The sequence below is a fragment of the Pipistrellus hanaki genome (assembly GCF_964339955.1).
Source record: "Pipistrellus hanaki genome assembly, chromosome: 7".
Lineage (NCBI taxonomy): Eukaryota > Metazoa > Chordata > Mammalia > Chiroptera > Vespertilionidae > Pipistrellus > Pipistrellus hanaki.
This window is the reverse complement of record NC_140509.1, coordinates 52032808-52048276: the sequence shown is the minus strand read 5'-3', so window position 1 is coordinate 52048276 and position 15469 is coordinate 52032808. Positions and strand designations below refer to the sequence as shown.

At 36.8% G+C, this 15469-nt stretch overlaps 1 protein-coding gene across 1 annotated transcript in view; it reads right to left on the bottom strand.

The window, feature by feature from the left end:
- Positions 1-788: 788 nt before the first annotated feature.
- LIN28B (lin-28 homolog B) overlaps positions 789-15469 on the bottom strand; it is a gene marked incomplete at its 3' end in the record, with an annotated part of 76926 nt that continues 62245 nt past the window's right edge. Inside the window, exon 5 of the mRNA XM_084890569.1 lies at positions 789-1182. Within this exon, the coding sequence (XP_084746695.1) occupies positions 789-1182 (394 nt within the window). The remainder of the gene's footprint in view (positions 1183-15469) is intronic.

The window sequence follows — 15469 nt, the reverse complement described above, 5'->3', positions numbered from 1 at the left end:
AATATATGAATTAAAAACATTGAAACATCGGCACAGAAATTACACATTCATTGTCTTTTCTGGAAATAACGTATCCCAGATTCAAAAAGCTGATGGCAGTCAGAGGCATGTGAAGTTAAGGTACTGCCTTCAAAGGGGTGGGAGCACTCTATGGATATCAAGAAAAAAGGCAATCCCAAACGTGGGGGAAGCGGATGCTTTAAAAACCGTTAGTACCATGTGATTTGGCAGCTCTGAGACGTGAAGTATCCTTTGGTTCACACAAAAGTAACCACCACGTTTTTATTTGTAAGTAAGGTAAAAAAAAAAAAAAAAAAAAAAAAGGGAATGGCATTTCAAGAAAAACTCCAGGGACTATTTTTTTGAAACCATCTAAATAAAAATGCTTCCCACGAGTTTTCAATTGTTGGGGATGTCAAATCCAGTGAGGGAGGGTGTGTGCTTATATCCGTACACACACATATAAAGACACACTCTCTTTATATGTGTATGTCCCCCATTGCGATATAAATCCTCCTACACACACACACAGACTCAGGCTCTCTCCCTCTCACACATGCACATGTAGGTACACATCGTATCTCATTCTCTGAATCACATCACACATGACACCCTGCTTCAATGTGATTTGCTTAAGAGTGATTTGTCGGTTTTAGAAAAAATTCACAGTTCCTCAACAGTAGTTAAAAATCCCAGGTCAGCTGCTGCTTGTGAAATACTGTTCCCCTATCCTTGCATGAGGTAGACTTCCCAACCGGGGAGAGAAAACGATACGTCAAGAAGCAGGGTTATGTCTTTTTCCTCTTCTGGATGGAAGGCCCCTTTTTGCTTTGTTCCTCGGGGGCCGCCGCCGACTTCGCGGAGGAAGCCTCCTGCGGGGACCTGCCCGGCCGCTCTGCCATCTCGGACCTCGCCTCCTGAGGAAATGGGGGTGATGTGCAGCCGTGCCCTCCCCCCGCCTCCCGCGGGAGAGCCGCAGTGCATGGCTGAGAATCCGCTTCCTGTCTTCCCTGAGAACTGGCGGGCGGCTGCACAGCAGTTTTGAGCGGGCAGTTGGCCACCATGTGTGTGATGCTCTGACAGTAATGGCACTTCTTTGGCTGAGGAGGTAGACTACATTCCTTAGCATGATGATCAAGGCCACCACAGTTGTAGCATCTGCAACAAGAATAATGAAAACATCTTAGGAGTAGGGATTATGTGTCGTGAGATGTTATTAATGTATGTAGAGAGATACCCAGACACACAAACTGCCAATGAGATCAGCTCATTCTCATGTGCCTTCTTTGGTGCGCATGTGATGCTGTTCTTCAGACCATGTGCTTCGAAGGCCATCGTCACCCTAACGCTCCCGCAAAGGCAGAGAGCCAGTTGTGCTGACACACCAGTCAATGTGAAACACTTAAGGCTGTGTAATCACTTCCATACAGAAATCACTGCTTTTCAAGATCTGCCAGGTTATCTTAGAAAACAGTTTGGCCCACTAGAGAGCAGCCAATGCTCAACAAAAGAGCAAACAGCTAGCTTTAAAAAGGATAAAACAAAATAAACTGATGAACAAAATCAATCCAGAGACAGAAACATGGAACAGACTGATGGATCTCGGAGGGAAGGAGGGGATGGATTGGGGTGGGGAAAGATTATATGCATATATGGACGCATACAAGAGGGTGGTGAAGGCATGGAACGGGGCAGGCTAGAAGGGGTCGATGGTGGTGGTGGTGGGGAAGGGGACATACTATGTAATTCTTTCAACAATAAAGATAAAACAAACAAACAAGCAAATATAGTTTAAAAATACAGCTGTTGATATAATATGCACTCGCAGTGCACTCAGCAATTGGGAAAATTATAGAGCAAATTCAATTTTATCAGCTTAACCTTTCTTTGCGTATTAATTATTTTGACTATGGAAACCAGTTGACTGGAATAATTTTGTTCCTTTGTCCAAATTAAGCAATGCAGGGAAATCTGATATGTAGGAAAATCAGATGTCTATGGCGAATGGTATCCGGCAAATTACCAAATAATTTTAGAGTAGTACAGTAAGTGTCTGATCAGAATGCTGTAAAAGAAAACTCCTAACCACTTAGACTGGATTTTAAAAGGTTGATGATAGGTCAGAGATGGGAAGAATTTATTTTCTACTGTAAGAAATTAGTTCTCCTCTAGAGTAATTCTTTTAAATTGAAATAAACATAAATCCATCCTTAATTAGTGTTTAAATACACATTAGGCGCATAACTTTATATTAAATCTTTGAAATTTTGACTTAGCGTCTAAAAACTGAGCAAGTAAATTATTTTGAAGATATATTTGCTTAATTCCAGCCAGACTTTCTTTTAAAATATAACATTAAAAAAACAACAAAACAGCATAAAGTGGAGAAAATAAAATTTCATAATTACAAAGATTTTTCATCTCCACACCTCCCAATCTGGCTTTTGTTGAGTATAGAATTTCCTTATTAATTTGTCTCCAAATGAAATGTTTTAAGGACTTTCTATTTCAAAATACATTTATGACTCCATAATTCTTATTAGGAAGCACAAACAGATCACAAAGATGTTTTGTTTGTTTTAATGGCAAAATAAGTGGTAACTGTGAGAGCCAGCTTAAGACTATTGACAAAAAAATAATTAATTGTAATTAGATTTGTCTGTGTGAGAATAGCAAGCTCAATAAGTTATTTTTATTATGCATTTCAATGACAAACTACTAAGCTACTACTAATCTACTGAGCAATATATGTAGAATACTTAGTATTTTATTTTCTGGGGTAAGTTACAGAGAGTGATTTTTACTTGGCAAAAACTAGGATAACTATGGTTTGCTTCTTATCAATACTACCTTATAGATGTTAGAATAATGAATTCACAAGATGGGCTTTTATTATTTGCAATATTAGTAAGTATTTATCTAGGGAAAAATACATCACATTTTCAAAAATTAAGGGGAAAACCAATAAAGTACTTTTTTTCTGGTTAAATTATTTATTGTGTAATTACATACCTTCATATAATTAAAAAAATTTGTAATTAATACTACAATAAAGATTCACTATTGTTTCAGCCATGTGTTTACAAAAATAGTGCAAATTGAAAGAATAAAAACTGCTAATGCTTGAAATTCAGGTCCCCAAATTAACACACTAAAAAATGGCATCTTTCAGAAATGTAACCATATTACTTATAACAACGTTTTCCCATATTCTATAATAGATAAGTGGATCTTTAAATTAAATTTGCCCATCTATAAAATATCTCCTTTTGAATTAAATTCACTTTCTTGAGGAGAACATCCAGTTAGGAGCTCATTTTCGAAGAAGAAGAAAATCGGTTAAAGGCTTCGGTGACAGAGCAGGCTCTCCCGCAGACACATCCATTTCATCAGTCACCGTGGTGTGCACTGCGCTATCCAATTTAGAGAGCCATTTGCCCACTCATTTACCAAGGGCCTGATGTCAAGATTCCACTTTCACAAATGGGGTCTTCCATCATATTCTGTATGTGCGTTTCCTGTTCCATTTGGGGTTCAAAAGTTATTTTGAAGGATACTATATAATTCTGGTTTCCTTGCATTTTGCCCTGCCTGGTTAATTCACCCCCATCCCCCAGCTTCTCAGATACACGCTATCCCTAAGCCAGACTGCCTTCCACCCCGGGGAGATTTGCATTTAGTGTATATATGCTTAGCCTTTAACACGGAGGAGCGGTATTTATTCTCCTATTCTACTTAAGCATTCAGTGTCAATCACTCCTACGGGCGAGTGCAGATCACACTCCATTATAAAACCTTTTTCCTTCCCAAGGGACTGACACCAAAATGGAAATGTTCAGTTACCTTTCAGCCCTCTAATGATACCAGACCACATACCCCACAGAAGCTCTCCAAGGCACCGGTCTCCTTTGTTCCCTCTCCATACCTCCCAATTGGCTTTTGTTAATGGGAATGAATTACACTGGGATGTGGGCATAAAACCGCCATGCGTACACATCTGTCCCCACACACTTAAGACATATAGGGCTTGGCAAAAGTAAGTTTACAGCTGTGAGTGTGAGGAATGGTTTATTGTTGTTTTATTATTTATTTGTATTACAACTGCAAACCTACTTTTGCTCACCCCTGTATAAGGACAGACTCACAAGCGAAAGGCTATGTATTGTAGAAGGAACCATGCCCTGTGTGTGTTCCCATAGCCCAACTAGTGTCAAGTATTTTACTAAACGATCAATCAATGTCACAAAGGATATTTTGAAGATAAAATATTGAAGATGAAAATAAATTAGAATGTTCAGATTAATCTTAGAGCTTTATCAAATTCTTCATAAAATTCCTTTGTATTTTAATTATAAAGAGCTAGCATAGGACGTTCTTATTAAGTTACTTCTTATAAGATACTTAAAATGGAAACTAGATAATCAAATTGAAGTCAATTTTTAAAAGACTATCAAAATAAGATTAAAATTTTTAAATGAAAGGAGAATGCCAACAATAGGTGTAGAAGCACCTAAATGGCAAAAGAAATAAAAACAGATCTTTTGAGATTTATATCTTTAGGAATATCAATTACATTATGAAATAACTGAGTTTTAATAAACTAAGCCCAAACACCTACTAAGTTAATCAAAACATAGCTGAATTTTTGAGGATTCCATAATAAAAATGGAAACTCTTATTCAGAAACCAGATCTGCTAAGATACTTGAAAAAATTACCATTTTGGGGGTCCAAACTAAGTAAATTATATTTAAGTGACTCCATAATGGTTATAACTGAGCTCAACTAAAGACCACTAGATTCTATAGACATTACACAGAAACATTGGTTCTTAGATGATACCTCAATAGCTTAAATGAAACAATTCATCAACTGTGTACTAGCATTTCCCCTGAATCCCAAAGTGATTTTCAAAAGCTGGGCAGAGGAGCAATACCACAGATAAAGAGCCAGATTTGTCTGTCTAAAAATTTAACGGATAAAAATGTAATTTAGGTGCCTCTAAATATTTATAAAATGGTAGCTTAATAAGAATTTACTTGAAAATTTAAATTTATATTCTTTGGGGTTTGGTGGAGGCATTAAGAATAAGGCTATTACAGTGCACTGTAAGCTCCTCCAACATGAAAGGACATGTTGAAAAAATAGTAAATAAAGCAACATCAGGGAGAAAGAATAGATTGGGGGTGGGAGTGTAAGCTGTAGGGTGGGAAGTAGGGGTGATAAAGGAAAGGAGTACATAAAAATCTCCAGAAAAATGAGAGAAGAAAAAAATTCAATGAAATTTCTCAACAGGAGGCTAGAGGTTCGTATAGAACAAATACATATTTAACACCAGGAAGAATTTTATTTGTATTTTTTGAAACACAGAAGCCAATATCGCCCTCAATTACCTTAATGCAAAAAAAAAAAAAAAAAAAAAAATCTAGTCCTCCCCCAAATCCTATGAAGTAGGTATTGTATTGATGAAAAAACATTAAGACTCAGAGGGTTTGTGTAGAAGGAAATTTTAACTGAAATAATAAATTTCATTTATATTTTAATTGCATAAAGACATTATACCCAACAACATTGATGTAAATTTATTATATGTAAATCTAAAAACATATAAGGACCTAAATTAAAGCAGAGAGAGAGAGAGAGAGAGAGAGAGAGAGAGAGAGAGAGAGAGAGAAACTGGAAGTAGATTGCTCTTCAGAGCTGGGTTGCTGCTGTTACTATGCTCTGGGGAAGTGAGATTCTCTCTTTGAGATGAAAGGTTGAAACTAGTCCAGCCCAGACTTTTCACTATCAATGGCCAGTTTTATTTCTGGTACTTTCTATGCGGAAAATTTTGTCTCAAGAATTACTCAATAACTTTCCATTCCCCTTAACCATATGACGCTCAACCACTGAGCCACGTCAGCAGCGGGGGCCACCAGGACTTTTTAAAGGCTTCTCAGGAGACAGGAATGTGATGCTCCTTGAGAACCACAGCCGTGTACCAACCCGAGTTTAGCACTGACAACGTTTCCAAGGGATTATTCTACAACCTCACCCATAAGGACTGTGGTTCAAACAGAATAAATACCCCAAAATAATGTTTCAATAGGTCATTGATGCCCCAGAAAAGAAGAAGAAATAAAGGAAGGGAAGGACAGAGGAAGAGAGGGAGGGAAGAAAAGAGGGAGGGAGGAAAGGAAAGAGGAAGGGAGGAGGGAGGGAAGGGGGAAAAGAGGAAAGGTTTTATATATCTTATTTCCTTACTGGGAATGAAACTGTAGATTTTGACAGAATAAAAGCCCACAACCTTTTACCATCAGCTAACCCTGCTTATTGTGGGGGGAGGGGAAAGGGGAGCAGAACATCGCAAATCTACTGAGTTTAGCTTCAGAAGTGGTTTCTCTTTTTCTTAGGCCATTATTCAATTCTTAGTTCATCAATCAAGGATGGGTTCAATGTAGGCACCCATGTGATCAGAATGGGTGATAATTTACAGCTCTTGAATCGATTGATGCTTTCTCTAAACTTCGACCATCATTGCCAATGAGCATTTATTGATTTCCCATAACAACTCTTTTAATTCTCTATCTTCCGTTGCCTGCATCTAAAACAGCTCTCAAAAGGATGTATACTTCTTTAGCATGCGAAACCTGAGTTTAGCACTGACATAGCCACATTCTGTTGGTTCTTAAATAGAAAAATTACTTTATGGACATAAATATAATAACAAGATCACTGCTTTTAATAAAATCTATTAGCCATGGGGTTTTTAAAAGCTCTGCTATTTAAACTACATATTGCCTAAAAGAGTACCACTGATCAAGTAACTTCTGAGCACGCTTTCCTATACTCAGAGAGGAAGCAAGTCCGTAATAGATGTCTACAACCCTAGGTTTGCAGTATTAGCTTTAAAAAGCAAAATTTGGCCCCTACAACTGCCACTCAGTTCTTTCTGGTGCAAGATAAACTGGTAGATGTTTGGATGGTTCTGTGTTGCCTAGTTCTACTCACAGTGCTAGTAAGCAAGGACCAATCTGTGTTGGCATGGAAATGTGCTTTCAAACTCTAGAACTGCTGGCAGCGGAAATAAATACTCTATGTCTCCTCCAAACCTCAATTTTCAGATCATTTTCTAAACTGACTTGGGATCTGTACTGAGTTCAAAAGGTGCCTTTTCTCTTTTAAATGCTCCTGCACGCCCCTCCTGGGGATGGAGCCCACAGCCTGGGCATGTGCCCTGACCAGGAATGGAACCAATGACATTTTGGTGCATGGGATGATGCTCAACCAACTAAGCCACACCAGCCAGGGCCAAAGGGTGCTTTTTCTTAACTTACCATTGTTCTAACCTCATTTATTATCTGGTTCTATGATGAGAAATTATCGAGATCTCTTGTCTGTTAGTGGATTCAAGTACTTATAATGCCCATGCAACCATTTTCATAAGTTCAAATGAAAAACAGAAAAATACAAGCATGTAATAGGTAGTAGATCTTAATGAAATCAATGTGATTCGTTAGCTGATTGGTAAGATATATACAGTTACATGTTTTATCTTGTTTGATGTCTTCTCTTTACTGCTTTTTGGATTATCTTGTATTTTTAGTGTTTGGACACTTCCTGATTAATGCCAATGTCATCTATATGGCAATGCCAGCTAAAAATGCACTAAAGTGTCTTGGAAACCAGCTGAAGTATAGCAATAGTTCTAATCACAAACCTTTCATCATCTCATAGAAACAAGATAAGATGGACAATGTGGGGGACAGATATGTGATGAATGGCAGTGCAGCATATCAAGAGAGGCATGGATGGAACATATAGCAATTTTAAGAGATATAAGAAAGAGGACATGGGACGGGAGAGAAATCATTGGAGAAATGGGAAAAAGGGAGTCTTTTTCACATAAGAACATTTCAATCAGGTACAATTAATGATAAGCCAGACATTTTTGTATTTCATTACATCATATTTAAAAGTAGTTGGAGGACTTTGTGACAATACCATGAAACAAAAACCATTTGTTGAGAGGTTGCTATTTTGTAGCATAACTTAAGAAAGAACTTAATAATGAATTTTGGGTCACGAGTTAAAGCTGTATTTGAAACAAAAATGTTATCTCTCGTTCAAATGATAAAAAAAAAAACCACAAAAAAAACACATCCCAGACGGGTAATGGAAAAGTTGAAAAAAAAAACAAAGAGAAAAATGTACTAACACAGATAGCTTAATGCTTTCCAATTTCTTGGGAGTAAAAAGTTTGTTATGATATAAAACCCTATCTCACAGGCTGTGGGCACTCTGTCAGCACGGCTTTGATGGTCCCAACAGAACCAAGGAGGAATGGCCAGGTCCCACACACACACTCCACATGAAAGCCACATGCATTTTTGAAGTGGTAGTGTTGTAACTACCCAAACTTTAGGTTGAAATTAGTCCTGGCTGAAACCTAGGCCAGTTTATCTACCATATTTAGTCATGCTGACCTTCAAGGTATAGCGTATTTTTAGAAGGTGGGTGCTGGTATCAAATATGAAAGAAAGGAAAGACATTTCATATTTATCTTGAAATGGTCACAACTAGGTGTTCGCATAGATGAAAGACTCAGATCACATATGCGATCTGAAAACGTTGGCTCATTTTTCCATGACAGACAACAGCCACGCTGAAAACTTAAAACCCCAGAGCTGCTTGCTTTTCACCAGTACATTTCACACCCGCCAGTGTCAGAGGTGTGACATCTACTGTAAATAAGCACTGGTTCAGCCTGAAGAAATACAATTCTACAGCTGCCTTTCTGTCAACTTTTATAAATGTTTCTTTCTTGGTCATCACATGATTTGTTTCAGGCTTCGGCTCTGTAAAACAGCCTTATTTTTACGGTTGGCACTACTTCATTCTAAAATGATACCTTTTTCTTTGTAAGCACATTAAATTTTTTTCTTTTACTACTAGTAAACATTTGGCCAGAAGCACAAGAAAGTTTAAAAGAGGAATGTCATCATGATTACTTGATAGGTGAAGCAATAATTTATCTAGAGAAGTGAATTTAAACATCAAAAGACTATATGAAAAAATTTAAAATACATAATAAAACTACCTTGAGTATTTAAAAAAACACACAAACCCTTAGGTATAAATATAAGGACTACAAAACAAAAAAAGTGATGAGCTCATATTTTATCACACAGAAGGAAGAGACAGCACGAGAAATTTTGAAGAAAAGAAAGAGGCGTACAGGTCAGAATCAATTTCAGTGGTGTGTCTGAGGAACTGTATAGAAGAAGGTTAGATGACATTCCAGGTGTGAAACTGGTTGTTTGCAAGCTGGATGCAAAAGAAGGCTAGATTAAAAGATGTTTTAATTATCATTATTACCTTAGTTTTATTATTATTATTATCGTTATTATTTAGCCAAATGGCTTATTCAAAGCTTTGAAGCTATCATGACTGAGTTATCTTTAATGCAAGTAATAATGTTGGTAGAATTAGTTTCTATGAAGATCGAGTATCGGAATATCTCTCTATTGCCTTGACTGGTTTGACTCAGTGGATGGTTTGACTCAGCATCAGCCTTTGGACTGAAGGGTCCCAGTTCGATTCCGGTCAAGGGCATATACCTTGGCTGTGGCCACATCCCCAGTGGGAGGTGTGCGGAAGGCAGCTGGTAGATGTGTCTCTCATTGATGTTTCTAATTCTCTATCCCTCTCCCCTCTTCTCTGTGAAAAATCAATAAAATACCTCCTTATTGTTGTATTACTAAATTAATATTGCTACTGAATTGTTGCTAGATCACTGAATTAATAAGAACTATATGTACACTTTCCATATACACAAAGTTTATGCGAATAGCATACAAATTTGTATGGAGACCTGTTGTTCTGGAGCACACTGCTATCTAAAATGTACCCACAGTATTAACTCATGTGCAGGAGACAAAAGGAGATTGTGCCAAAACAACTCTATAGCTACTCAGGAATCAGACGGAGTTAAAACTATTGTGCTGAAATCAACAAGGAGAGGTTTCTAATGATCGATAAATTTGATCTGTTCCACCACCAGCTACTGCTGAAGAAAATGATTAGGTGCAGACGAGAAGTAAATGACCTCAGTCCACTTCCCCTTCTAGACCAATTGGTCTTCCTGTGACTCACTATCTACTGCCCTTTACCAAGAATCAGCATTTCTTAAATTGTTCACCATGTGGTTAGGTAGGTGAAAATTGAACCAGGAAAATTGCCACTAGGTTCAGATAACCTCTGAAACTGTGATATTATCTCTTCTCCATGTGGCTCTGATTTTGAAAATTAAAGTTTAAGGTAAAGTCATATAAGGTATTCTTGGCCTCGTTGCTGCTTTCCCTTCCTCCTTATAGGTTGTAGTCCCCTTCATGTCAACCAGCCTTTTATATGACGAAGGTCTGATAGTCAGGCTGCTGGGAGTTCCTACAGATCTTTTCGCTGGCCACAGTTCCCTTAAGGAGAGCCTGTTTCCCTATTTGAACACGTTAAGGCTGTGACCCTGTGAAACCATGACCACTGACATAAAACGTGACCGCTCTCAAGCCACGGCCAGAGGGAAAACTGAAGGTGTAGGTATGAGAAGAGCAGATGGGTCCCTGCGCAGGATCAGAGTGATTTTCACATACCCAAATCATCTTAATGTTTCCTATTAGGACTAGAGCCTACACATTAACCAATTTATGTGTGCACAGACTATAAGCCAAAATTGGCTTTGTGGAAGACAATTCCTTGAGTATTTGAACCATAGAGTTTTCATCTCCTTTGAATTTGACTGGTAGAAATTTACATGAAGAATTGATTATCTTAGTAAGACAAAAGAAACAAATGCACTGAATAATTTTTCTATTGTTTTTTTCTAACAACAAAAAAAATCTTGAATAACATTCTGGCAGGTGTAGTGAAAGGAGGTAAACTTGTTTGGATAATACTTTTTCATCATCTTCCAGTTTACATATTGCATTGCTCAGTACTGTCTGATTTTCCTAGAAGGTATAGAAGATACCAGGAGCCCTAGCTGGTTGGGCTCAGTGGATAGTGCTTTGGCCTGCCAACCCAAAGGTCCCAGGGTTGATTCTGGTCAAGGGAAGGCACTGTGGTTGCAGGCTCCTCCCTGGCCCGGGCCCAGGTCAGGGTGTGTGCAAGGGGTAACCAATCGATATGTTTCTCTCACATCGGTATTTCTCCATCTTTCCCTTTCTCTACAAATCAATGGAAAATATCCTTGGGTGAGGATTAAAAAAAATAAATTAAATAAAATGTACAAGGAGATAGTACTTATTTGTAGTCTTATTTTTTCCTTTTAGTCTTTCATTGAACTCAGTTGAGAATTTAGAATTTTTCATTTTCTGAGAAGAAAACTGACAAGATCTTTCATAATAGTTAGAAGAATAAGCATTCAAATACAAAGACACTCTCAACAATGATGGTGAAATTAATTATAAAAACTATATCAGATTATGTCCTTACATAAAATAATCCAAGATATACTAGTATTTTATCAAATGTAAGAATCAAAGAGTGAATGATCTGTTTTTAAGGCCAAAAGGACATTTGTTATCTAGTTAGGAAGGATGTTATCATAGAATATGTTTTAAGAATAAATTTTTGCTATAAGGACCTATAACAGTACTCTTTCACCTGATAGGTTTATAAGTAGACAAATGCTAAAAGCACTGACTGAAAAGAGATAAAGAGCATAGAAATGAAAACACTCATTGATTTTGATCATTTTAATCAATGTCTAAAAATGAAAATGTTTTGCTATCATAGGCTAAAGAAATGACCACCCTCTCCTCAACAAAATTATGAGCCATGAAAGTTTTCAAAGCACTGCCTCTTGAGGACAAAAGTCTAAGAAGAAGAAGAATCAGAGGTAATAAAGAGCTGGAACCTTTTAGAAATGTATTTGAAATCTGGATCAATACTTTCAAGAAGGGTATGTTTCAGACTCATCCTTGAACAATTACTTGCATTCAAATGATATTGCCTATGTTGGATATGTATATCTTTATATCAGATATACATGTCCAAAATGTGGAATGAATTTTGGGTTCATTACATTTAAATTCTTATTACTTTTCAACACGGGTATTTTTCACCATCCCTTTGCTTGTATATTTGTAATTATCTGAAAAACAATTTAAAAGTATATTTTAAAAGGGTCTATTGAACTCAGATGATAAATGATGATGACTATTCTTCCTGGCCTATCAGTGGCTAAAAAAATGTAGAATTTGATAAAAGGTGTAAGAGATAGAAGATATAGCCAGGACCAGTTTGACTCAGAGGATAGAGCGTCGGCCTGCGGACTGAGAGGTCCAGGGTTCGATTCCGGTCAAGGTAATGTATCGTGGTTGCAAGCACATTCCCAGTGGGAAGTGTGTAAGAGGTAGCTGATCAATGTCCCTCTCTCATCGATGATTCTAACTTTCTATCCCTCTCCCTTTCTCTCTGAAAAACATCAATAAAATATATTTTTTTTTAAAAAGAGATAGAAGATATAGTCACAATTATTGTGATCAACAGGAATGGTTTTGTAAAGGAGTTGGTCTGCCTACAACAAGCTAGTTAAAAGCTATGAAATATGAGTTCAGGTTTATATAAATGGAATAGAAAACAAGCAAGGTAAATTTATGACATAAAAAAGAAGACATAAGTGAAAAACGAAGGTTTTGTTTAGAAAAGCAAGTTGGCTAGCTTAGGGGAGAAAAACAAACAAAACAGAAACCAAGATTACTAAAAAGTATATTAAACTTTTAATAATTTAATATCTTAAAAATCTTTCATCTTATAGAAAAAAATTGAGTTTCAAAATTGATGTATACATTGTTCATGACCACAAATCTATGACAGAAAGCTCTTCTCCTAAGTAAAAGTTTCCAAACTCCACTCAATTTCCCATTATCTAGTTATCTTTTGACAAGTCTTTTTGATTCAATTTTAGTATCACTACAAGGAGTCTTCAAAGAAGTAGTAATGAGAACTGAAACTTCACTGTTGGTTCATGCGCATTTTAGATACTGCCAGTCTGGAATTTGTGGAGAAGCTAAGGTTGCAATCACAGAGGAGACACCATGGAAAGGAGAGATGGTAGTTAAGCCACAGGGCAGATTCAACTAGCAAAACATGAGTGAGAGGAGGACCGCAGACAAAGTTTGCAAAAATACTTCTGTTTGATAAGTTCCAGGTGAAGGAACCAGTTAAAGTTTAAGAAAGAGCAGTCACAGAAGTAGGCAGGGGGGCAAGAAAAGAGGCATTTCTCTAGTTTAAAAACAACTTTTGTAACGGGGAAATTGGCCAACAACAATCAAATAAGTTGATTACAAACTCGGTTGACAGATTTAGCAAGCAGGAGGTAGTAAAAAGTCTCAGGTAAAACATACACACAATACAGAAGAATTAAGGAACTAAAGTGAGGTGCAGTGTCAAATATCAATCAACTTCCTCCAAGTCAAACATGCATATCTCAGGAAATGGGTCTGCTAAGTGGATCCACTTCGTCAGAGTGGAGAAGCTCTATCCAAAACTGGATACTACATATTTTTTTGAAAATCAGCCAAGTCCAAAAGAAAAACAGACAGAAGCCTGAATAGGAAATTCACAAAAAGAGAGAGAAAAATGACACAAATACTTTAAATATTCACATTAGCAAAAATTAAAAACAACACACAAACTTTAAAAATCAACCATACAAAAAAAATCAATTAATTATATCATCTTCAAATTAGCATATAAAAGTACTCTAATCTTACCACTGAAAACAACTAAAAATACTGGAGAAACTATTTTTAAAAAATCTTTTGAAATTGTATCTTTAATTAGGCCAGAAAATAAGGAATGCTTAGAAGTGAAAAATAAAGTAAAAGCAGAAGGCTAGGGTGGTAAAAATGGCACACTGAAACAAAACAAGGTTACTTTAAGGTTTGACCTTGCAGGGGAACGATGGAGCAAGGGGTTAGGAAAGAAGGCCTAAAACCTGTCTGGAAGTTGAGAATCTAAAAAGAGATCTTACCCATACAACCAGAACACCCTCTCCCCAAACTGCATTCAAACTCTGAAGATAAATGAAAAAAAAAAAACCTTGTCCTGAGGAAAAGGATGGCTTGAACGTTTTCCTACACCCAACATGGGAGGAAGAGAAAACAAATCTCCCCTTAGAACTGATGACCACAACCCAGACTGTGTATGGTGTTGTAGCTTAAGTGGGGATATGGCATGAACTAAGAATTCATTATTAATGGTTCCAATCCATCTAGTACAAGTGCCTCCAGGCACATGACAAAGCAAACAGACATACAAAAAGTCCCTAGAAAAAAATTGTACCTTTCAGGCCAAGAGTCCAAGAATCCCCATAGATAAAAGTAAAAAAATTAATTAATTAATTAATTAAAATAAAAAAATGAGTGGTTAAAAAAAAAATCATAAAATGACCTGGCCAGTGTGAGGTCCCTGAGGGAAGACAGAGTTCTGCCTCTAGAATGCCTTTGGATTTGAAATGCAGCATCCATCTTCCCTGGGTCTCCAGCCTATTTGAGAATTGCCTACAAATTTCAGATCTCCCTCCAGACTGCCATCAGCTCAAGCTGAGCCTAAAGGCAATATCAACTCTTCTCTGGGTTTCCAACCTGCTGGCCCTACCAATTTTAAACTTGCCAGACCCCACAATCACATGAAACTATATCATACATATGTGGAATGCCTAGAAATAGAAAAAGTTAAGTAATTGAAACTAAAAGCTCAATTGATGACTTAAAAAGCAACAGGATCAGAAATATTTGAAGAGAATGTTAAGAACTTCTGCTTCCAGCAGTATCACCAACCAAATACTCTAAAGAACACTTAGAAAAAAACCACATTTTTAAACATTGCTGGGCTTGCAGAAAAGAAGGGAAATAGCCTCCCCGCATATAAATCTAGAGGAAAAGTCAGAGCAAGAAAACAAACATTAAAATCTCAATCAGGGCTCATAATTAAAGATCATGAGTGAGGGTCAGCAGAAACAAAGTACAGATTTAGACTTCCAAGGGCTTCACTGGAATTGCCAAAGACAGACTATAAAATAGCCAGACATAAAGTTCATAAAGAATTAAAATATAAATTAACAAAATGAATAATCAACAAAAAACTAGCAAAATTAGCCAGGCATGCTTGAAAATATGAAATGCAACAGAACTATTAGATATTAAAATGGTACTATAGACATTTAAAACAGTGGAATTATTAAACAGCAACTTAGACAGAGCTAAAGGTAGAATTGATGAACTGGAAAATAAACCTGAAGTTACATGGAACACAGAATAGACAGATAAAAAGAGAGGTTAAGAAATACTGAGAATAGATAAGAATGTCTAAAGTACATTAAATAAGTTTATGAGAGAGAGAGGAAAAGAGAGAGAATAAGCAGAGAGAGAATGGAGAGAATAAAAGGGAGTCAATATTTGAAGAGAAAAATTTTTCCAGAATGA